Consider the following 25,257-nt stretch of genomic DNA (forward strand, 5'->3'; position numbering starts at 1 on the left):
CTAAATCCTGTAGAAATGTTTTAAAACCCAAAGTGGTTTTCAAATCCCTCCTAAGTCTAAGAAGGCTGATCGTCACCACGCACGGTGACACCAAAACAGGACGAGGCTCGGCAGTCCACCAGCAGCTCTGGGTCTTTGAGGAGAGAGAGCGAACCAGAGAAAGGAGGGTTTTGAGAGCCACTGCGCAGCGCAGCAGAAAACTAAGATTCAACTGTGAGGGAGATCATTCTTATAATCTAGAAATTCCCACTTTTTTGGGGACTGTGACACAAGTCATACCGTGCTTTTAGGAAAAAGAAAAGATAAAGTACATTAGATATAAATTTTTTAGAATATTTTAACATGACTTCAGAAATTAAGAGAAGACACTCTTAAGTAAAGGCCTCCACAATGGGTTAAACAGCAGAGTTTAAATCAGAAGATGGGTGAGGAGTCTGGTGCCAGCATGGTGGTGGGGAAGCAGAGACGCAGGCGTCTTTAGACATCACCTAGAGGTCGAATACAGCGGGAGGCCTTGCTAGTAACCGGATCTGGGAACAAGGAGCGGGCAGGGAGAGACTGTGTTGTACGTGTGACTGGCTGGCTGGTCTTGGGGCCACCGACTGAGATGGAGAAGACAGAGGGTGGAACAGGTTCAGAGGCTGACGGGCAATGGGAAAACGAGTTCTCTGTGGGTGACCTGCAGTTTGAGATGCCCAGTGACTGCTGTCCCATTCTGCATCTCATAAATCCTGCCGAAGAATGGAGTCTGGAACCGGAGGGTGACGGCAGGTGGGAGATATAAATTTGGGAGTCACCAGCAAACAGGTGGATTTCAAGGCAACTCAGAGATCACCTAGAAAAAGATGCATGCCTGAGCCCCTCCAACATTTCAAGATGAGGTGAAAACAGGCAGAACTAGCAAAGAAAAATGGAAAGTAGAGGCCGGAAAGGTCAGAGGAAACCAGAAGAGCGTGGTGTCCTGGAAAGCAAGAGAAAATAATGTTTCCACTCCACTGGATGCCATGGAGACAGCGAGGGCAGTAAAGTGACCGACAGGGTCAGCAATGTGAGGTCACTGGGAACGTGACCATTTCAGTAGAGTGGTGGGGAAAGAAGCCACGCTGAAGTGGGCTAACAAGTTAATGCAAACTAAAATAAATGTGACCTTTTAAACAATGGGAGGCGAGGAAGTTACGACCACAAGGATTGACAAGCTTCCAGCAAGTTTTACCACCCCACAGAAGCAGGTAACTATAAGACAGCCTTCCCAGCGCCCCCAAAGAAGTCTGTTCCGTGCACAGGGGGGTAAGCGGGGGTGGGGGAGATGGGGTCAGAAAAAACTTCTCAGAGAAGCAGCAACAAATCCAAGAATCCAGGGGAGACCACTCCCATGGGGGATGTCTCTGTAATGAAATGAATTCTACCGCACACGCAGGTCTGCCTGTCTGCTCTCAAGTGAAGAAAATCTCGTTAAATGAAAATCATTCCTAACCATGACTAACTTGCGTGACATCAGTAATATCTGCAAGAAATTGTTTTCTAGAAGAAAAACATTCCCAAGTTCTTCAGTTGCGCAATCAGCAGATTACCAGATCTGACGTCTGCAACTTGGTTTCGTCCTATGGCCAGAGAGTCACGACCTTGCCACAGTTCTCACTGGAGTTTCAGGGCGTGGCGGGTGGCGGGAGGGTTCTTCTGCTCGTTTTGGTGGAAGGGGAGTGAAGACAAGGCAACTAAGTAATGGACAGAGATGAGGTAAATGTCATTCCTCCCAGAAATGAAAAGAAGAGAAAACCCCTCAGAGGCCGCTTTTCACGACGCCCTTAAACGAACATACAGGTTCACAGTCTCTCACGCCAAATCCTTGAAGCCAGATACATTCTGAAATTCAGAGTTTCTGAAGTTTTAAAAAAGTAATACAAGGCAGACCCCATGGATTACACAGCAGCCCAGCAGGGTCTGGGTAACACCCACAATAAAACACAGACCTATTTCTGGAGCTGAAGCGACGGGTGAGGACAGTAAACAGCCTCACATCAGGTCAGGTCCCCCCAGTCAACTAGTTACACAAACACTTTCCACTTTCAGAGCCCTTAGGTTTCACAACTATGGATAAGGGCCTGTGGGCTTACATGGAACAGGTTTTTAAGAAAATAAAGATAAAGTGAAGGAGAATGGTAGGGCCTGGGGTTCAAATTCCAGCTTTCCTCCACATGAACTGTATGAACTCAGTCAAGGTATTTAACACCGATGAGACTTAGTTTTCTGACCTGTAAAATGGGAACAATGATATCTACCCCTAAGGCTGCTGTGCAAACCACACAAGGCAACAAGGTCAGAAGGTGCCTCGTGCCATGTCTGGCAGTTGGCAGTAAGATGACCAACCATCCCCGTTTGCCTGTGACTTTCCCAGTTTTAGCACTGACGTCAGTCCCACATCCCAGGAAACCAGGAAGGCTGGTCACCCTACTTGGGAAGCACTCAATAAATAGCAACTATCTTAATACAAAGAATAGATATCAAGTAAAACTAAAAATGCAAAATGGAAGAAAACCACAGGAAAGTTTCACTAGTGAAATATCCATGCCACTGGGAATTATAAGTCCTCTTTTCTGGCAGTCAGAATTCAAAAGTAGCACCCCCTGGTGTGCATACCCTGAATAATCCACCCCCCGGGAGTGTGGGTGGGCCTGATCTAATCCAGTGAGCCCTTCTTCAGAGATAGAAAGTCAGAGAAATTCGAAGCCATGGCAGATGCTCTCCTGCGGGCCTTGAAGAAGCAAACTGCCATGCTGCGGCAAGGGCCATGTGGCAGGGCATGGTGGCATGTGGCAGGGCACGCTGGGTGGCCTCCAGGAGCCGAGGACCTCAGGCCTACACCTGCAAGGAAATGATACTGCTAACAATCTGAACAAGCCTGGAGGAGGACCCTGAGCCTCCGACAAGATCACAGTCCTTGTTGACACCACAGTCATTTCCCAGCCTTGTGAGACACCAAGCAGAGGACCCGGCTACACCAGGCCAGCATTTCAGGCCTACAGAACTGTGAGATACAAAGTGGGTATTGTATGCCACTAAGTTCACTGTAATTTGTCACAAAGCATTAGAAAAACACACCTTTTAAGAAGTTATCCACTTAAAAATTACAGATATATGCACGTATATGTGTATATGTGTATGGGTGTGAATGTGTATGTCGTAAGTATAAAGTATTTGTAAAACATAATTCCTTGCATAAACCACATTTTTAATATGAAAACTTCAAATCCAAAAGAGGCTTCTTGCACAACTGAAACTTTCATACACTGATGGTGAGGGTACAGAATGGTACAATCCCTCTGGAAAACTATTTGGCAATTTCTACTAAAGCTAATGTACACCTACTCTACGACTCAGAAACTCCACTCTGAGTGCAGAGACCCGCAGAGACCCACAGATGTTCATAGCAGGTTTAGCCATAAGACGCAAAACCTGGGAGCAATTCAAATGCCCATCAACAAAAGAATGGAAAAGCCACGGTTTCTTCCTTCAGTGGAAGCTGACACCAACTAAGAGAACAAATTAACAGCACACACAAAAGGGACGAACCCCACAGACAGCATGTTGAGTGGAAGAAGCCAGACACCGAGATGATTCCGCGGACGTGAAGTTCAAGCACAGGCCCACCCGTCTGCGGGACGGAAGTCAGAGTCTGGGGCACCCCTCAGGGAAGCGCAGCCTGGGCAGGGGCAGAGGGATCTGTGAGGTGCTGGAAATGCTCCACACCTTCATCTGGTGGAGGCTACATGGCTGACTGCGCGTGTAAAGAAGCGCTGAGACGCACGCCAAAGATGAACGACGTCACTGTACGCCATGCTTCAAAAATACTCTTCCTCCTTTACAGCAACTAACAATAACCCTCCAATGACATTTCAAGACGGATTCCTCACAAGAAAACACACAAATGAGCTCGTGAACAGTGAAGCACAAACAGTGTAACCATGCCATGCAAGTGCACCTCTTCAAATACAGCGCCTAACACAAGCATTCTCAATAAATGACGGTTGAACAAGTGTCACAATGACACTGCTGATGTTTTAGAAGCCCAGAGAAATCTATCTATGGATATATGCAGCATAATATCCTCATATAATATACCCAATAGATGTGAAAAACTCTCGCTCCTGTCCAATCAATTACTCCTTTCACCTCTGACCACTTAATCCATTTGGTCACCTCCAAGTATAAGGAACGTAAGCTAGGTGTTCACCCAGCACCGAAGCCATGCACACGGGAACTGCGGAGGGCGAAGAGGGCGCCGCCGGCACTGCTTACCCTGCCAGTCTGACACTGGGGCAGGATCCGCAGTGACCATAATGGCTCAGAGCACAACAGGCTGCTTAGGACAGTCTAATCCACGTCCCCCCCAGTGAGAAAGCCACCCTGGTGTCCCTGGTGTCCAGAACACCACTTGCGGTAATCAGACGAAAGTGAAACAAAACGCCAGCTCACCTCGCTGTTGTGGCCCCGCAGATTGAAGTTCACCCTCTGTGGCGTGTTCCTGTCCCGGCGGCAGTGGCTTGAGGTGAAAGTCACCCCGACGACGCCCCGGCCGTTGCCTGTGGCCAGCCAGCCCTCCTCGTAGGAGCGCCTCCTGCACACCGGCTTCTCCTTCTCGCTCTTGGGGACGCGCCCCTTCCAGGACAGGCAGAGGATGTTGGAGTCACTGCAGAGGACAGGCCCATGCTCCACCGCCGCATACATACTTTTTCTGGATGAACTGTTCGACTTAAAGAGTAACGCGGAATGCCGGGAGATTGAAACCAACTCCTCTCGTCGAGGGACGGATTTGCTCTCTCTGGTTGGCTTGCGTTGTCTCCCCCGACCCTTTAACGAAGACGGACCTGGGTCTAATCAGAGGGTATTTTATAAAGATCCACCAAATGCATAGTGAAAAAATTCCTCTATAAAAGATGACGGCAGTCTGCTAAGAAAAGGTGATGCTTAAAAAAAATGCGGGGTCCATTTTTATTTTCAAGTCCTTAGAGGAAGAACGGGCTGACCCTTTGGAGAAAGAGCATCGTTAACACGTGGTATCAAGAAACCGAGTTTTCTTCTTTTTACTCAACTTGGTTATTCTCATTCAGCCTGAGATTCCAGTTTAGTGTCATAGGATTCCAGAGACACAGGGTTGCAAATATACAGATTTCAAGTAACTTAAGGCTTTAAGAATCCCTCCAGCTGGAATTTTCTCTTCAAAAGTCCAGACGCGGAGACAGAACACACGGGATCACCTTCCTTCTGAAGCCACCCTCTGGCACATTTTCTCAACTAGACAAATTTCTGCTGCTAAAGCTGAAAAAGATTGCATAAAGGGAAAAAAAGGCACACAAACCGTGCAAAAGAGACCAGAGCTCAGGCAGACAGTGGTCCAAGCTTAGGAAGAGAACAAGACTCTTTCTTCGCTGTTCAGAACCAGAAACTTCCACACTCAGAGCCAGGCCCGGCTTCCCGGCAGGCTGCTGTGTCGCCGTGGAGAGCTGGGCTCCATCTGACTGCCACTCCGCAGGCCCACGCACCCCTCGGTGCCATAGAGGCAAAGAAAGCAAGCGCCTTCACTGGGCGGAGCCAGGATGCTCGAATGCTCTCAAAGCGGTCCAAGCGTTGGTTGCCTCGGCTGAACCCCAAATCCTCCTGCTGACAAGACGTCTCCTTTGTCCCTGTCTCCTTCCCCCCTCCCCTAGTCACTTCGCCCTTTTCTGCTCCTAGAGATCACATATTCTTCCATCTTGAAGGAAAAAAACTCATCTCAGAATCAAGTCCACTAAGTAATCCTCCTCTCATATGCAGGTCTTCTTGGACGCAACAAGGACGAGAATCCCTTGAAACGAAAACACAGGAGTGAGTTGAAAACACACGTGAGAGCCGGGTTCCTCCCCACTGTTTCCCTACAGGGTTATCATGTTTGGCTGATGGGCACGCTCCTGCTCTGCTTCAGAGACCGTCTCCCAACACACATGGAAAGCCCAAGGAAAAGCAGCTTTGCTTGGGCGTTCCCCGATATTTACTTTGTAATTGGCAGTTTCGATCGCCACCTTAGGATGTTATCCTACAGATACAGGAAAGGAAAAGGGAAATGAGAAACCAAAATTTCTCGAATACAGTTAACAGAAAACGGCAAAGGAATCGGTTCATGTTGAAACCTGTGCCATCACAGCCAAACTCGCTTTCCTGCAGTCATAAGCCACAGTCAGAGTCACCTTCAGTCCAGAATTTTAAAGTCTGTCCAATTCAGCAAATCCACTGGAAAAAAAAGTGCAAAAAACACTTCATGGTCCCACCTGCAGTGCCAGAAGTCACACTTCTCCTCGGTCACCTTCTCACTTAGCTCTTGCTTTCAACTGGAGAGGTATTTTTGAGGCTTGATCTATGCAAGATTTTTTTTTTTCTTCTTTTTGCAAACTTTCTTTACCCGTGAAGACCACATGGAAAACTGGCCATCAGTGCTGTATTTCTCTCCCTGGGCGCCCGAGCCCAGTGGTGTCAAGTTGCTCCATCGGATTCTGAAATTAATTTTCATCAGTTGTGAAACTCTTCAAGTGTGCACAAGAACGAGCCTGTCTTCCCGTGTCAAACGCGTGTGTACAGGAAGAAGGATTAAACACGCAGAGACACACACTCTTCAGGGGCACGCAATGCGACTGTTTTCTCAGTCATGTCAGGAACCATCTGATTAATCGCAGCTTGAAGGCCCTGGAGTCTTATAAGTCTGTAAAACAAATAAGATTAAAAAAAAAAAAACACTTTAAAATTCTGAAGAATAAAGGTTCTAAGAGAATATCGCTGCAACAAATTGGAGACCCATCTTTACACTAACGTTTATCAGATGGAGCTGCTGACTGCATTGAGCGGGCAAGTTCAAATAGGAAAGGGTGCACCTTGCCAACTTACAGGCGACAGACAACCTGAGGGGTCTGAGTGCCGCGTGCAGCCTATTGGGCCTTCCAGTGGCTGGCACATCTGGATGAAGTCACCGCCTCTGTTCTCCCCCAGCGTGCAGCCCTTTCTAAGACCCTGGGGCTGACTGTGCAGCTTCACCCCTGCAGAAGCCATCATCCCGGGTAAGCAGGCATCCTCAAAAAGGAGACCGAGGAGGTTCAGAAAAGCTACCTAAATCGCCTTTTTTCACTATCGGTAGAAGATATTCGTTGAAGGCAGCAAGGGCCTGGAAAGCCCCTCCAAGCCCCGACTGCTGGCAGGTCACAGAGCAAAGCACAGCTGCTTTCTCAGCTTGAAGCCTGTCTGCTAGCAATGAAGTCCCAGAGACTGTCTCCAGCAAGCCATACTCTTTCTCCCAACTGCCTTCAGGCCAGGCCCGCACCACGTCCACAAACGCACTGGATGACTCGGTCCCTAACTGCCCCGGACCATCCCACCTTCCAGAGGGCCCTCAGAGTGACCTTTCTAAAATTCCAGACAAACACTAGACGATGTCACTCATGTGTGGAATATAAAGAAACACATGGACAAAGAGAACAGTTCAGTGGTTACCAAGGGAAGGGGGGTGGGGGTTGGCACAGGGGGTGAAGGGCAGCACTCATGTGGTGACAGACAAGAAATAACGTACAACTGAAATCTCACATTGATGTCAACTATTACGAACTCAATTTAAAAAAAAAAAGAAACTACCACTTGTTGAGTTTTGGTATAGCATCAAAGAAAAATATCCATGTTTATCTAAAAAGACTATTAAAATACTCCTCCTTTTCCAACTACATACCTGTGTGAGGCCAGATCTTCATACATCTCATCAAAAACAGCATACTGCAACAGACAGAATGCAGACGCGGATACGAGAATCCAGCTACCGTCTCACTGAGTCGGACATTAAAGATATTTTGCCAAAATGTAAAATAATGCCACTCTTCTCAGTACATTTTTTAGTTAGAAAATACAGTTATTTTTCATAAAACATATTATTTATAACATTTAGTAGGCTTATTATTTTTAAATGAATTAGTAAAAATTTTTCAACTTCTCAGTTTTAATTTCTAATATGGTAAACACGAATAGCTAACACCCACATAAACAAAAGCTCTTTTAGATTTTCAATAATTTTTAAGAATCTAAAGGAGCCCTAAGGTCAAAAAGTTTGAAAACCAATGATATATGCTAACTCTCCAAAATGTAAGCCTCAAATAACTATCATACTAAAGTGTGTAGGATAAATTTCCATAGTAAAAGCACGGATAAAAGTTTTATATATTGCTATGGTTTTTAACGAAAGTTTTAAATTATAAAGAACCATATACACGAAACAAATAAGGCAGATATTTTAAGAAAAAATGACATGCACCCTTATTATTACTCAAATGGACAATGGATACAAAAGGGTAACAACAAAAAAATAATCATACTATCCTAATTACTGAGAGGCTGGAGTACTAATTAACAGAAATGGATGATATTGCACACTTGCCTTCTTTGTGTCTTATTTTCTCATGAGGATGAGAAAAGGAGGATATAACTGATTACTAAGGATATAACTAGCTTCTAAGGGAAGTACATCACCAAATCAACACTAGGAAAAGAGTTTGGTATAGAAAGATTACAAAGTAACTATTCAATTAAAAGCAGGGACCCCCAACAGATTCTTGCACACCCTGTTCACAGCAGCATTATTCACAACAGCCAAAAGGTGGAAGGAACCCAAACGTCAATCGACAGATGAATGGATAAACAAAATGTGGTATATACATAAATGAAATATTATTCAGTCTCAAAAAAAGAAATCAAATTCTGTCTGATACATGCTACAACATGGACAAACCTTGAAGACCTCATGCCAAGTGAAACAAGCTGGACAAATACTGTATGACTCCATTTATAAGAAATACCTAGAGAAGTCAAATTCATAGGGACAAAAAGTAGAATGGTGATTACCAGGGGCTGGTGGTAGGAGACCAGGGGAGTTAATGTCTAACGGGTACAGAGTTTCAGTTTGGGACGATGAAAAGCTTTTGGAGCTGCATAGTGGTGACAGTTGCATAACAATGTGAACGTGCTAAGGGCACTGAACTGTACACTTAAAAATGTTAAATCTTGTTATGTATATGTCACCTCAACTTGAAAAATCAGGCAAATTAAGAAAAGCAACAAGTCACACACAGTCTTTCAATAACTGAAAGTAAATACTCCTTACTTTGACACTATGATGTTTTTGACTCTAAACGCTGCAAACTGGTCCACAAGCAATCCTGGAGTTTTTCATTAGGGATAAACAATGCTAACCTCTGAATTCTGGCGGGAACCAGCTTCCGGTCATTACAGCTTACTTTCAGACTGTTCCTGTAATCATTGAAAAATCCATTCCTGCTTTCGGGAGATTACAATCTTAAAGCAAATACTAACACAGGTGCCTGACTGAATTAATAACCTGCACGTGGTCTGGGAGCCAGTAAACTTATAAGATGCTTCCCATTCTAACTGTCCACACTATCCAGTTCTAAGGGCAAACGAGGAGCCCCAGAACTCGGGAAGGACAACCTAGGGGGAGAATGGTAGATTGCTGAGAAAAGAAAATCCTACAGTAATTACAGACACTCCTGGATTCACCGACCAGCAAATCTTACCTGAACATCTGTCAGCAGGAGGCCCCTGTGCTGTGTTCTCTGCCTCTCTCGTCCCCAGTTAGATACTCATTGTCTAACTAGAGTTATTCTCACTACAGTTTATTTTATGTTATCTGACGTCTACTTTCCACCAACATGGGTAAAATTTACTAGTGGAGGGAATAAAAACGCATTTTGGTTTGTTTCACTTTTTAAAAATCATTTGAATTAATGTTAGAGATCAGAGATAAAATAAATTAGGAAAGATATTTTCCATTTACACAATTTTGATAGAAATACAGGCATTAAAAGTTGTAAGAATGTAACCACTCTGGAAAACAGCTGGTATTAGCTAGAACTGCAGAACACGTGACTACTCTGCACACAGCAACTCCACGCCCGAGCACACGCATGTTCTTCACTGGAAGCCCAGGGATCACAGCCACAGGCCCTCGCAGCAGCAGCATCGTTTACAGGAGCCCAAGACTGAACCCACCCTGAAAGGATAAAGGGCGGTACCTTCAAACAGCAACGGAAACGAACGCTACCCAGAACACGACGTGTGAATTTCACAAACAATAATGTTGACCAAAGGGATCTTATGAAAGAATACCTATAAAATGACTCATTTACATAAGTTCAAAAACAGGCCAAACTCATTTTATCAGTTAAGACGACATGCATAGTATGACTAAAATTGAAAAAGCAAGGAAAATAGACCACAGGGCAGTATGGTGGTTAGCTGGGGGTGGGTGGGGTAGAGATTGTGAACAGGGAAGGGTACACACGGTGGTGTTGCTGGGATGCCAGCGACACTCCATGTCTTGATCTGGGTGGTGGTTACAGAAGTTCTCTCTGTAATTATTCTTTATGGCTCATATGTCTGATGTAGTCTTCCACATGTCAGAGACATCTCACAGCAAAGAGGTTTGACAAGCTGTGAATTGTATTAGGCACGAGTCCTCCAGGATTTTTGGAGAACTTAAATCCATTATTACGAAAGAAATTTTTTTTCTTTTTTTTTTTGGAGGAATATTGGCCCTGAGCTAACATCTGGTGCCAATCTTCCGCTTTTGCTTGAGGAAGATTATCCCGAGCTAACATCTGTGCCAGTGTTCCTCTGTTTTGTATGCGGGATGCCGCCTCAGCACGGCGTGATGAGCAATGTGTAGGTCTGCGCCCAGGGTGCGAACCCATGAATCCCAGGCCACTGAAGCAGAGCGCACAAACTTAACCACTACGCCACCAGGCCAGCCCTGAGAAAGAATTTTTTAAATTATTATATCCAACCTTAATGAGTACTCTCCAAACCTAGAAAATCTCAACAAAGTAGCAAAGATGCTATTTTAGTGCTCAAGCTCAGAAGGGGTCCACAAAGAAAATGCATGTTAACAGCAACAAGTGGAGATAGAAAAACTTCAGAATAAAGTTCTACTTCTTTCTAAAGGATAAAAACAGTGGTTAAGCAGAAGATTGAGATGAGAAGCAAAAAGAAGATTTAGGGAAAAAATATACAGATGTTGTTAGATGAATGCAAAGCAGGAAGAAAAACAGAAAAATTTGAACATGATATTCCAAACACCCTAAGGTTTAAGCTTTTGATGACGGACTTGTTTGGGGGTTGGAGAGAAGAAACGGCAAGGAAAACGAGCTTTCCTGAGTGGTGATGTAAATTAAGCACACCCAGCTTGTACCCTCGGAGGACAACTCTGCTGCCGTGGCTGTCTATTGTCTCAGACTCAGCTCTATGGCAGGGTAGACAGAGCGTGGCTCTCTCCACACCCAGGCCTCCCCTCGATGCCCCTGTCCACGGATGGCAACAGATCCTGAACTCTACGCTTCTTCTTAAAGTAACTCCAAGGACCTGCCTCTAATTAGTCACTCCTTTCCTGGGGAATTTTCTGCAGCCCACAAATATCCACGGAGCCCGAGGCAGTTCGAACTGGTTCCTGATTGGTTCCAATAGCTGCCTAGAGGCTAGTTCAAATCTGCCTTCCAGGACTGCCTTCTAAGGTGGGGAGTCTCAGCAATCACCTGTCACCTGGCTACCCACCTACGTAGAGGAACAACCGCATTCGGGAAACGCCACTGCAAAGAGACTGCAGTTTAATAACACCGTAAATATGATTCCACATATTGACGGTGTTATCATTCTCCAGCTCTTAATTCTCAAAACATGCTAGTGAGATGATAGTAACTAAAGATATGTAGACACGGTCATGCCCAGGCTTATTCAAAAGATGCACTCTTCCTACAACTGTGTTAGTATCAAATCATTTTCCGGTTGACTTGCACTGTGAATTTCAGACACATTCCACAGAGGAGTTCCGTCTTCTCACCACAGCACCAGCTCCTCGGGATGCAGCACATGGAAGCACTGCAGAGCCACGTGGCAAGGGTCTTCTCTGCTTGTGGTAGAGCTATTTTTCTGTGTAATTCATCATACCTAATAAACCACAAACTCCTAACTCCAATTTCCACCTGGTCGGCAGTGCTCATCAGCACTGCACTTAAGCGTTTGATAAGGCAGGAAGTAAGGTGCAGGGCCCCAGACAGTCTTCCAAGAACAAGGAAACAATAAATGAATGAGGATCTCTACCCAAAGCCTGGATCAACACCCACCACTCAGAGTCCGGGTCTTCTGGAAGCCTAGGGCTGACAGCCCCACAGCCCAGGCGAGTAAAAGAGGTCAAGGGAGAAAGCCAGGGGCCCGCTGCTGTGGTTAGACAGCAGCAAGGAGGCACATTTTCAGGGAAAGTTACTCCCTATTTACTTCTGTGCCTGATTTCAACGGCCAGTTCTAAGAGCACGAACATGTAATTATCTGCACAGAGAAAGGAGGGCATGGATGTTGGAAGACAAACAGCTTGATTAGTAGTCGAAAGGAGAGTGGGAGCTGGATCCTGCTAAGAGAGCATGGACACCTGGAATGTGGATGCTGAGATGCTGTGGTACCATCTATGAGGCTCTCTGGTATCAAGTCCTGTGCCTTAATTAAAAAGGGAGGGGCCGGCCCTGTGGCCCAGTGGTTAAGTTCATGCACGCTGCTTTGGCGGCCCAGGGTTTTGCTGGTTCAGATCCTGGGTGTGGACATAGCACCACTCATCAGGCCGTGCTGAGGCAGCAACCCACATGCCACAACTAGAAGGACCCACAGCTAGAATATACAACTATGTACTGGGGGCATTTGGGGAGAAAAGCAGAAAAAAAAAAAAGGAGAGCATTTCACTTAACAGAGTGAGCAAGACTGAAAGAAATGATAATTCCCAGTGTCACACAGGGTGTAGAGAAATGAGAGGCCAATTTGGTGATACAATTTTAAAGACTTAAAACGTTGCAAACCTTTTGATTCAGCAATTCTACTTCTGGAAATTTATCATAAGGAAATAAGCTAGGATTGTGCAAAGATTCAGCTGTGAGGATTTTTACCACAGCATTTTTATAAGGGGAAAATCTGAAATAACCTTTACATCCAAAATGGGATACTGGTTCAGTACATGTTGGTTACAGACACAAAACAGAATACTATGCAACCACCAGTAATTATATTACAGACGACTGCAGACTGACATGGCAACAAGTTCTCAATAAAGTGAAAAGTGAAATTACACGTTACATTTCCAGGATGCTCTGAAGGCCCACCCGCTACTATATAACTAGATGTTGGGTAAATTACAACAAACATAATTTCTGCTGGACTTGCAGGAAAGTATGAGAAACCTCCAATGAAGATGCACACACAAATAAACACACGAGGAAGCCAGAGTTATTCAGCAAATGCAAACGCAAGAGACATATTTGCCCAGCATTATCTGAACAAATGCTGATATAAGCACTGGAATCAGAATCAGGGTACCTAATGGTCCCAGTTTGCCAAGAACTGTCCTAGTTTTAGCACGGAAAGACCCTCATCCCAGGAAACCCCTCAGTCCTGGCAAACCAGACAGCTGGTCACCCTATGAGACATCGGAACTTTGGTCCAACCTCAAGGTAGAGGGACTGAGCCTGAGTCACACACATTCAGCAGGGCCCATGTCAGAGGCTAAAGCCGTCTCCAGCTTGTAGCGCTCTGTGGTTCGAGGTTGAAGCAGATGTGAATCTTGTCTGCATGGAAACATTCCCAATTTAGAACCTAAGGATTCCACAGATGAGGTTCAACCAAAACTCAGTTAACAATCAAAAATTACCAAACGTACAAAGCAAATAAGTCATCACAAGCTGTCAGTAGAAACAACAAATTTAGATCCCTAAGCCTTCAGAAACTGAAATGAACATAAACAGAATTTAAAATAATTAGGTTTGGATTTCTGGGTTCCAGTCAGGCATATAAAAAGCCTGGAAATTGCTACTCTGTCCTAACGACAAGTAAAAAGCTGAACGAAACAGAGAAATCTATTCTTCTTAGATCCGTAAGAGAAGTACATCACAGGGCAAACCACTGGCTCCAAAATTGGACGGAACAGAAGGCTAAAACAAAGAATGACACTCACCGGAGCAGAAGCCAACCAGCTGAAACCGCCACGGGAACCAGCCCCAGGGCGGGGAACCCCAACTGCAACTGATGGATTGTTGGGGCAAGTGCGAGAGAGAAAAACTTCAGGGGGCCCAGCCATCGGGGCCCCTAGACTTTTGTGAGTTTTACCTCCAGGAGCTCACTAGGTCCTCGCAGTAAATATTGGAGAAAAACCTGCTCATGCTTCTGGCAGGGGAAGGGGAAAAGCAACCGTTTTGAAATACATGAGAGCATTCTGTTCTTCGGAACAAGGTCTGCCCTTAGGAAAATACTTAACCAAGCCTAACCAATTAGGATTTTATCAGAGCCTAACTGACCTGAGGGAAGAGAAATCCCCAACTCCAGCCTATGCTAGCCACCCTGTGCCAGCTGAGAGGGGAGCGGGAAAATGAGAAAAAAATGTAGGGGCAGTCCACAGGCAAGGGCCACTGAAAGACCGGGACCTGAAGTGCCGGGGAGGTAACGGAACGTAAAGCACGGTGATTCTATGTAACGACACTGTACTGCATACTTGGCAGTAGCCAAGAGAGTAAATCTTAAACATTCTCATCACAAAAAAGAAGTGCTAATTACATGAGGTGATGGAGACAATAACTAACCTCATTACGGTACTCATTTTGCAACATATAAGTGTATCAAATCATCGCATCGTGCATCTTACACTTACACAATGTTATATGTCAATTATATCTCAATAACTGGATATAAAAAAAGAAATAAGGAAAAAAACGGGGAGAAAGGGCTTAGGGAAATTTGGGGAGGCAATGGAACTGTTCTGTATTTTGATATGGTAGTGGTGACATACCTGTTTGGATGTGTCAAAATGCACAGAACTGTACACTAACAGGGTGAATTTACTGTATATAAATTTTATCTTAATTTTTTAGAAGTGTCTAGTACATAGTAAATGCTATACGGTATTAGTGATCACTATTAACTTTGTTATTGTTATGTACCAGGCACTAGGCTGGGTGCTGAAAGACAATGATGAGCAAATACAGATACAGTCCTACCTGCAAGGAGCCTACGGTGGAGTGGTGAAGACTAGGCATTAATCAATAATTACGGCTATGGCAAATGCCACAAAGGAAGGACACGTGGTGCTGAGAGCTGCACTCTGAAGAAAGAGCAGATGTCAAATATGAGAACAAAGGGGTGGCGGAGGGATTCCAAGCAAAGGCAATAGCCTGGACAAAGACCACGGCAGAAGAGAACACAGCGTTTTGGAGAAACTCAAAAGAATGTTAGTACGAGAACTGAGAGCACACGTTCACACACAAAACCACAGTGAGCTATCACCTCACACTCACTAGATGGTTAGTATAAAAAAAATGGGTCAGTGAGGATGTGAAGAAATTGGAACCCTTACGTACTGTTGGTAGGACTGCCAAATGGTATAGCTGCTGCGGAAAACAGTACGGAGCTTCCTCCAAAAAGTAAAAATAGAACCACCGTACAATCCAGCAATTCCACTTCTGGGTATACACCCAAAGAACTGAGAGCAGGGCCTTGAAGAGGTACACGCACACCCACATTGACAGCAGCACTGTTTACAACAGCCAGGAGCTGGACGCATCATCAGCTGAGCGGATAAACAAAATGTGGCGGACACACACAAAGGCATACTACTCGCTCTTAAAAAGGAAGGACATTCTGACACATGCTACAAAGAACCTTGAGGACATTATGCTCAGTGAAACAAGCCAGTCACAAAAAGACAAACAGTGTATGATTCCATTCAACTGAAGTACCTAAAGTACACAAATATGCAGAAACAGAAAGTAGAATGGGGACTGCCAAGAGCTAGGGGGAGGAGAAAGGGGAGCTGTTACCTAATGGGTACAGAGCTTCAGTTTTACAAGGTGAAAAAGTCTGGAAACTGGCTGCACAACAACGTGACTATAATTAACACTACAGAACTGCATACTTAGAAATGGGTAGGACAGTAAGTTTTACGTTATGCATTTTTCACCACAATGAAAGCACATAAGTTCACACACACACAGACTGAGACGTAATCACAGGACTATAGAACGCTTCTGCTCCCCTACACCTCACCACCACGTTACTAAAGGCCTATTCACAACAATTCCTTTTAACCAGTACGTCCTGTCCAGTTATCAAGAAAACATTACAAGACACACCAAAAGGCTGAAAACACAGCTCGAAGAGACAAGAACAACCATCGTAAGCAGACTCAGAAATGGCAGGGATGCTGGAATTCCCACACCAGGAATTTAAAACCACCAGGATTAACAGGCTAAGGGCTCTAGTGGGTAAAGCAGACAGTGTGCAAGAACAGATGGGCAATAAAAGCAGAGACACAGAAATTCTAAGAAAGAACCAAAAAAAGAAAAATGCTAGAGATCAAAAATACTGTAACAGAAACGAAGAAAGGCTTTATGGGCTCATTAGCAGGCTGGACACAGCAGAGGAATCTCTGAGCTTGAGGATGTCTCAATAGAAACCCCCAAAACTGAAAAGCAAACAGAAAAAGACTGAAAAAAACAAAATTTCCAAGAACTGTGGGACAACTACAAAAAATATACACGTAACAGGAATACCAGAGGAAAAGAAAGAGAGAAAGGAACAGAAGAAATATTTGAAACAACAATGACTGGACTTCCCCTCAAATTAATGTCAGACACCAAAGCACAGATCCAGGAAGCTCAGAGAACACCAAACAGGATAAATGCCCAAAAACCACACGTAGGCATCATTTCCAAACTACAGAAAATCAAATATAAGGAAAAAATCCTGACAGAAGCCAGAGAGGAAAAACACCTTACCTATAGAGAAAGAAAGGTAAGCATCACATCTGACTTCTCAGAAACCATGCAAGAAAGACAAGGGTGGACTGAAATATTTGAAGTGTTGAGAAAAAATCACCAACCTAGAATTCTGAACCCTGCGAAACGAGCCCTCAAAAGTGAAAGACACAGGGGCCAGCCTCGTGGCACAGTGGTTAAGTTTGGTGTGCTCCACTTCAGCAGCCTGAGTTTGTGGGTTTGGATCCCAGGTGCAGACCTACACCACTCATCAGTCATGTTGCAGTGGTGACTCACAAACAAAATAGAGGAAGACTGGCACAGATGTTGGCTCAGGGCTAATCCTCCTCAAGCAAAAACGAGGAGGATTGGCAACAGATGTTAGCTCAGGGCCAGTCTTTCTCAGCAAAAAAAAAAAAAGTGAAAGACAAAGCCTTTCTCAGACAAAAAAAATTGAGGAAATTTGTTGCCTGTAGACAGACCTTACATGAAATGTTAAAAGAAGTTCTTTAAAGAGAAAGAAAATGATATAGGTCAGAAACTCAGATCTACATAAAGAAAGGAAGAGTACTGAAGAAGGAAAGACTGAAGGTAAAATAAAAACTGCTATTTTTCTGATTCTTAATTGATCTAACAAATAATACCCACAACGTATTCATTATGTAGAGCTAACATCATACTTAATGGTGAGAACCTCAAAGCTTTCCCAAGAAGATCGGGAGCAGGGCAAGGGTGTCCCCTCTCACCACTGCTTTTCAACATTGTCCTGGCAGTTCCAGCTACCGTATTAAGACAAGAAAGGAAATCAAAGCTATAAAGATTGGGAAGAAATAAATGAAATAATTAGGTTTGAAATGTTAAAAGGAATGAAAAAGCATGCACTAAGACACTACCTAAAATGACCACAGAGAACCAGATAAAACTTTCAGAAAGGGAAATCTGATCACTAAAACAGAACACGATGTATGAGCAGGGACATCAGCCAGAAAAGGACTTCATGAACGGGATCTGACAGCTCAAGAAATTCCCATGAAATCCTCTGTAGCGCAGAGGGACAAGGAGACATAAACAGAAAGGCGAGACTGAGAGAGAGGGAGGCCTGACTGAGAAGGACGGATCTAACTGGAGCTCCACAAGGACCAAAGAGAGAAAACGGAGAACAGCTGAAGACATAACCAGAGACTGTGCCAAAACTGATGAAAGACCCACAGATACAGGAACCGCAATGTAGACTGAGCAAGATAAGTAAAGAAGAAATCCGCACCTGGCGCATCTTAGTAAAACACAGAGAGGAGCTGGACAGCAGCCAAAGCCAAAAGACAAGGACTTTCAAAGGAACGGCAATTAGCCTAAGAGCAGACATCTCAGCAGCGGTCAGAAATCAATCAACTAATACCTTCAAAGTACCGAGAGAAAATAGGGAATTACATTCCGGATATATAACACACAATTAAATACCCAGAAAAACTGTCTTTTAAGAATTAGAGTTAAGGGGGCCGGCCGGGTTGTGGAGTGGTTAAGTTTGTGCACTCCACTTTGGCGGCGCACGGTTCGCAGGTTCAGATCCTGAGCATGGACCTACACACTGCTCATCAAGCCATGCTGTGGTGGCATCCCACATAGAGGAACTAGAACAACTTACAACTAGGACATACAACTATGTACCGGGGCTTTGGGGAGATAAAAAAACAAAGAGGAAGATTGGCAATAGATGTTAGCTCAGGGCCAATCTTGCTCACCAAAATAAAGCATACCTTTAAAAAAGAAAAAGCTCTAGCTTTATGAGAAAGGTCCTTTCACTGTCCACACTTTACAGGTGAGGAAACTGAGGCACATGGAGGTTTAAGCACTGCCCACTGTTACTCATCTGGTAGGTGGCAGAGCTGGGATTCAAACCAGGCTGCCACAGTCTAGTCCACGTGCTTAACCTCTAAGCTGTGTCTATTTGAGGGGAAAATAGAAAACTAAGAAAATAGACAATTTGGTGAAAAGAAGGTTGATCAGAGCTGAAGTGGTCTAAGCCCCTTATATTGTTCAGGAGGGAGGTCAAAATGCTGATTAACCTGACCCTTGACTAGCTCAGGCAAGCACGGTGACATGCAAGGGCAGTCCCTGAAAGACCAGGATCACAGTGCACAACTTCCAAGTCACAGGAGAGAAAAGGGGGTTGGAGGGGACTCGAATCAGTCCCCCGAAAAGGGGAAAAAGAAACAAAAGGCAGAATGAAATACAAGAGATGGCAGAAGCACAGATCTGTCAGTAATCACAACACATCAGTGACTAAAAGACCTACACTTGCCAATTAAGAGGGTATCAGATCACATTAAAGAAGAAGAAACTGTTCTTTACTCTCACATACCTAAAACCTAAGATCACGTTAAGAATGAAAATAAAAGGAGAAAAGAGATATTCCATGCATACAGAAATCAAAAGAAAGCTGGGGTAACTATGTTAATAACGGACAGAATACATTTTAAGGCAAAAGCAGATAATACGGAATAAAGACGGGAGCCAGCCACATAGTGATAAACAGTCCTCTGCACCGGCAGCATGTCACAACTCTAACCTGATAAACGCCTAATGAAACCACCTGGAAATAGGCAAAGCAAAACCAAACCTGATGGGGAAAAATGAGTTATCCACCATCAAAGTGGGAGATTTCAATCAGCTCTCTCAATTAATTACACATCAGATAAAAGAAAAAAGTAAACATTGGGGCTGGCCTGGTGGCACAGCAGTTAAGTTCGCACGTTCTGCTTCGGCGGCCTGGGGTTCAGATCCCAGACACGGACCTATGCACCACTTACTGAGCCATGCTGTGGTGGGTGTCCCACATATAAAATAGAGGAAGATGGGCACAGCTGCTAGCTCAGGGCCAATCTTCCTCAGCAAAAAAACGGGGAGTGGAGGGAGAGTATAACTATAGATACGGTGAAGATTAAAAAGATAAAAGAATACCATGAACAATTTAATGCTAAAAAACTTGATAACATATGAAATGGGCAAATTCCTAGGAAACACAATTTAACAAAACTAACTCAAGAAGAAAGATAAAGTCTAAATTGTGCCATAACCATTAAAAAAAAATGACTCAGTACTTTAAAATCTTCCCACAAAGAAAACATCAAGTTCAGATATTTTGCAGCTAAGTTCTACCAACATTCAAGGAACAGACCATTGCAGTATTACACAAACTCATCCAGAGCAAAAAAAAAAAAAGTGGTAACACCCACGACTAATTCTGTGAGGCTATTATACCTTGATACCAAAACCAGATATGGAGAGTATAAGAACGGAAAATTAAAAGCACTATCACTCATAAACAAGACACAAAAATCCTCAAAAGAGCATTAGTAAATGCAATAGCGTATGAAGAAAATACTAGATTGTGACCACACTGGGTTCACCCCTGGAATAATATTTTCCAGAGTCACTTGACCTCACTCACTGCCTAAGGACACCCTCAGCCTGGCCTTCAGGGCCCTTCCCAGAATGCCCCACACGTCTTTGTCCTCTGTAAAAATTATGCTCCTTTCAAAGGAAACTTTATGCTTGTACACCAAGCCCCAAGTTTATCCCGCTGATTAGAAAGTTCACCCCAACTTTAGCATCTTTCCTGACGCATCCTCCAAGCCACCTCCATCCGTCCCTGTCAGCTTCTCCCTGTTGGGTGTGGACTTCTCTTCTCTAATCTGCACAGTCTGCTTTCCTATCTTTCTTAAGTTGCTCATTCAATTCTCCACCATATTACAGGTATTCGAGCCCCTGTATTCCCCGCTGGTGTGGGAGTTACCTAAGGGAAAGGACTTGAAACGCCTGTTCGTCAGGACAACTTGCAGTGCACACATCAGGTATTCAACAAATGTACGTTCAACTGAACAGAAGTCCTTTTATTAGTACATGGTGTTAAAAATCCTTTCCCCTGGGAACAAATGATCTTAAGTCGGAATAAAGATGCTTTCCCAATGATGTTATCAATTGTATTCTTCCATGCGCCAGTAAACTACGGAAGTCTTTCCACTGGCACAGGCAGAGACAAACACACTCACACACACATAACTCCGGTCACACAAATGTTGGACAGAGTTTCATACAACTTCACTAACCCTGTAATCTGAATTGAGATCTGTCTGGATCCCAAACCTGTCCTCCCCCGGCTGCCTTCTCTAAGACTTTTTGTCCTGGTCTCTCTTTCCATTACACTGTGAACCTTCTGAGAGCAGGAAATATGCCTTCACCAGTGAATCCCCAGACCTAGGAAGGAACTCCATCTATCTGCTGAATGAACGACGATTACATGCAGGAAGAGGTCCAACAGGCCGCGCCTTCCCAAAGCATCACTGTGTGTCCTCAGAGAAGAGTAAAGAGATGCCCCTGCATGGTAAATGATCTGCTCTATCATATTCACCACCCTCTGATTAAGAAGGGAATTGGGTTTTTGGAAATTTTTCCATTAAAAGAGCTCAAAATTTGAGGCTTATAAAAAGCTACGTCCCGGTCATGTGAAATGCTGTTGTCTTGGAGGACAGTAAATACGTCAAATATAATTATATAATAAAATTGGTCTTGAAATACTAGTAAACACCATCGCAATACAGAGTTCCAAGCAGCTAAAAATATCGCCCAAGCTCCTGCCAATGCCTCTAGTGCAGAGTTCAGGCAATGCCACACTCAAGTGTACCAGCGACACCAGTAACCGAGGGTCTTTTCACAGATGCGCAGCAGTGCAGAAAATGCAAACCAGTTATGGTCTAGCACATAGACAAGAGGAAACAAGTTTAGGTGAAGTGGAAAATTACCCTCTTGATCATGGCCACAGAGGAAATACAAAATATAAAGTTTCCTTTACAAAAAAGGAGAAACGTAGAAATAACTGTCAAAGAAAAGTGAAGGATGCGGCAAAACAGCTGTGCGTCCGTTCCACTGCCACATTCCGTGTTCCAGAAAATGCTTCCATCTGTACAAAACAGGTACAATTGATTACAGTAAATCTGAATTTTAATATGTCTTTCAGATTACTTAAAACTTAAGCTTATTTTAATACTAACATAAATTTCAGTAAATTTTAACTCACAACTTGAAGTTCTTTCCAAAGAAACTAAATTGAACTGGATTGTAACAGATAATGGCAGTTTGTTATTTTTCTTAATTTCTTGTAGCCAAATATTTTCATGAATACCTATATATTGTTAAACTAAGAGGAAAACAAAATACCAATTTATATCCCGATGAGTAAATCTGTTTTCACATCTGCTGCCATCTTTTTTTACTTGCAAAAATAATCCCCTGGCATTTCCATGGTTTTCATATAGAAAGGGCTCAAACGGATGGCTGAACAGCAGCCAGCAACTGCAGAGAGAAGAGAGTCCTGGCGGAGGCCCAGCCTCAGTGGGTTCTGTGCGAGGACAGCTTCCAAGCGATTCCCTCCCGGTTCCGATGGAAAGCAGGAGTGCTGACCCCGAGCCAGCAGACGGACAGGGCAGGCACAGGAGCACGCCCGCCTGTCCAGCGAGGCCAGGCGCCAGGGCAGAGGGCAGGACGGGAAGGCCGGCGACCAGGGCTAACCCATGGCCCAGGGCCAAGCCAAATGGACACATTTCCAATTCTCAACATGTGCCTGGAGGCACAGAGAAGTGGTCGAGGGGTCTTCACTAACCTCCAGCACACGGAAGGGTCCCAGCGTGGAGAGCAGCACTTACAAGCAGGCCTCGCTCTGACCAATGAGCAGTCCTGGACCGTACAGGAAACTGCGGCCTGAGATGGGGCGGGAATCGCCTTGTCAATCCCGGGCGGAGAGAGCAGAATAAAGACGTCCACATCATAAACAGCCAGAAAAGGTATTCTCCGACTTTGCCAAAACTCGCACACAATGACCATAACGACGTTTTTGGACAGAAATATTTTCATTTCCTAATTACAATGACGTTACATGCTTAACCAAGAAAGAATAAACAGATACTACAAAACATCTACCAAGTAACCAGCCCAAGACTAGATAATATAAAATTAATACAAAGATACAAGATCTGGTCCCTGAAGTTAATCAGCTCACAGTCTCGTATGGAAGCCACACTCACAGACATGAAATAATCAGAAAGCACAGAGCGAGCCAGCGTGGGCTGGAACACTCAACCGGCTCACCGAGTGGGACCAGCAGGAGAAAAGCATTGAGCCGGAAATCAAGAGAACCAAGGCCCTGTCCTCTCTGTGACTAGTAGGGACAGAGAAGGGAGCAGACACGTGGACGAGGTGCTGGTTCCCTCTCATCACCACAGCGCCCCTGCGAGGGGGATCCTTTCCCCATTCTACAGACAAGGACACTGAGGTTCACACTGGGCGGGTGACTTCACCACCACAGTCTGTTCTCACTTGGAAAATAAAGGAACTGACATAAGTCAGTGGTTTTCAAATCAGGACCAGCAAAGCCCCAGGGCTTTCTGGCAGTGACTGGAGCCCCGAGGGGAGCAGGGCTCTTGGTCAAATGTACCAAATCTCTGGTCGACAGCCCGAGACCTACTTCCCCATCGAATGTTCTGCTAATACAACCCCAGCACAGAACATACCTCATATCTAATGAGTGATTCATAAAACTTAAGGAATGGATGGAACAAACCGCCTCACAATCCACTGTAGGGTGACTCGCTCGTGGTGGCTCACTTCCTTAGGCGTCTGGTGATGTTCTTGTTGTTGGCTCCTGTTAAGGCGCTCTTCATCCGTGGGTCGAGTGGGTCGTTCTTCCAGAGGGGGTCTGCGTTTACTTCTGCCGAGCCCTGGGGTGCTTCCCACCCAGCAGCCCTGGGATGAGTTGCTCAGCTCGGGGTTTTCCAGACCACACAGGTAGCATACATTCAAATCTCAAACCCCACAGATTCACAAGAGACTTTTCTGTAAAGCTAAGCAGCAGCCTCCTCCCTCTGCTGACGGAAGTTCTCTCTCCGCGCCCAGCCCTGCCCTCCAAAGACGTTCAGACAACACACGGGGTCCCTGAAATCCAGGTCCTGGGACCAGCAGAGGTCCCGTCAGTGTCACTTCCCACTCTGGTTTTAGATCCTCTCTCTCTCTCAGGCATGCTCACTCCTCTTTCTCTTTTCCCCCACCTGTGGGTTCCTCACTTTCTTGTGGTAAAGATTATAAAAGGGCGCTTGTTTCGTCGTCTCCAGTATTTCCACTGAAGGGTTTATGGCAGGAAGGTTTTCCAGAATATCTGGTCAGGAGGAGTCGAGACTCCACCACCTACCATACCCAGGGTGTGCAAGAGTGAAACCAGGTGGGCGGTCAAAGGAGGAGATGGCCCGGGCAGAGGAGGGAGACACAAGAAGCCAAGAGGAGAGAGGCTCGGACCGGCTGGAGAGGAGGGTGACCCTGGGTGTGGTGAGGAGAGGCCCGCAGGGGCAGAGGACAAAGGGCAGGAGTTTACCTCACAATGATACGGAGACCAATGCGTTCTGAAGTGAGTTCTGAAGGACGACCGGACGGTACTGGTACTTCCATCGAATAAAGAGCATGGTTTAGGAATAGAGCACTATCACTTCTGTACGTAACTCACCAGAAAATCACAACCAGCACACAGATCCAAAGTTAAATTCAAGTAAGAGCTATGGCGTAGGGAAAGCAGAGAGATGACAGAGGAAACCCCATGTACAGGAACTGAGGTGAACCAAGTGCATGTGCCATTATTGGAAGCAAATTCTCAGTTGTGTGACAATACTGGGAAATCATAAGATTCATAAAACACAAGGCAAACGTTGCCACATTCTACATCAAGGAGCTGGTTCACACAAGAATTTGGTTATACAGACGGGCGAATAAGTGGACCATCACTGACAGCTAGGAAACGCTTATTATTCTGTTTCCATTATTATTGAATGTAACCAGGCATAATGCTTCAAGGGTTTTTTTTTTATTACTTCCTTTTATTTTAACAACAACCAAATGTGGGTTAGCAAAATGAAGCTCCAAGTTACAAGTTAGCAAAATGAAGTTCAGAGAAGCTGGCTGAGAACCAGAGTCTTGCCACTGCATCTTGGCACTTACACACGCACATCTCTGTAGATTTCCACGCGCTATAACGATCTGTACATGAAATGGAAGAATTCAAAGCTGAGAAGGGGCCGACATGAAATGGGGTTCATCAAGGAAGGCCTCTGTGTTCCTGTAGGACCCCGGTGCCTGCTTCCCACAGGTGTCACGAGTGTCGGGGAGAATTCAGTCAACTGCTAACACTGTGAGTAGGTGTATACAGGGAACGCGAGAAAATGAACCGCGGGGCTGAAGTGCTCCGCTGAGATTCTCTGCGCTCAGTGGAGTAACCTTCTTCCCAGAAAACAGCATTAGCTCAAACGAAGGAGTAGACCCTGGGTAGCAGGAACAAGGCTAACGACCCAGCTCCCCTCTTACACCACAT

The 25,257-nt window shown here is 44.9% G+C and overlaps 1 protein-coding gene across 2 annotated transcripts in view; it reads right to left on the reverse strand.

Moving 5' to 3' along the window:
• Positions 1 to 25,257, reverse strand: part of TULP4 (TUB like protein 4) — a 229,559-nt gene that overhangs the window by 171,240 nt on the left and 33,062 nt on the right. Inside the window, exons 2-3 of one of the 2 annotated variants that reach the window (XM_070483936.1) lie at positions 6,303 to 6,730; positions 4,474 to 5,842 (exon numbers count right to left, since the gene is read on the reverse strand). In XM_070483936.1, coding sequence (XP_070340037.1) covers positions 4,474 to 4,725 — 252 coding nt within the window. In that variant the 5' untranslated portion in view covers positions 4,726 to 5,842; positions 6,303 to 6,730. Of the gene's footprint in view, positions 1 to 4,473; positions 6,731 to 25,257 lie in introns of both variants that reach the window. The other variant, XM_044760737.2, reaches the window with a different exon arrangement.

This window comes from Equus asinus, chromosome 1, assembly GCF_041296235.1.
Source record: "Equus asinus isolate D_3611 breed Donkey chromosome 1, EquAss-T2T_v2, whole genome shotgun sequence".
In the NCBI taxonomy this organism is placed as follows: Eukaryota; Metazoa; Chordata; class Mammalia; order Perissodactyla; family Equidae; genus Equus; species Equus asinus.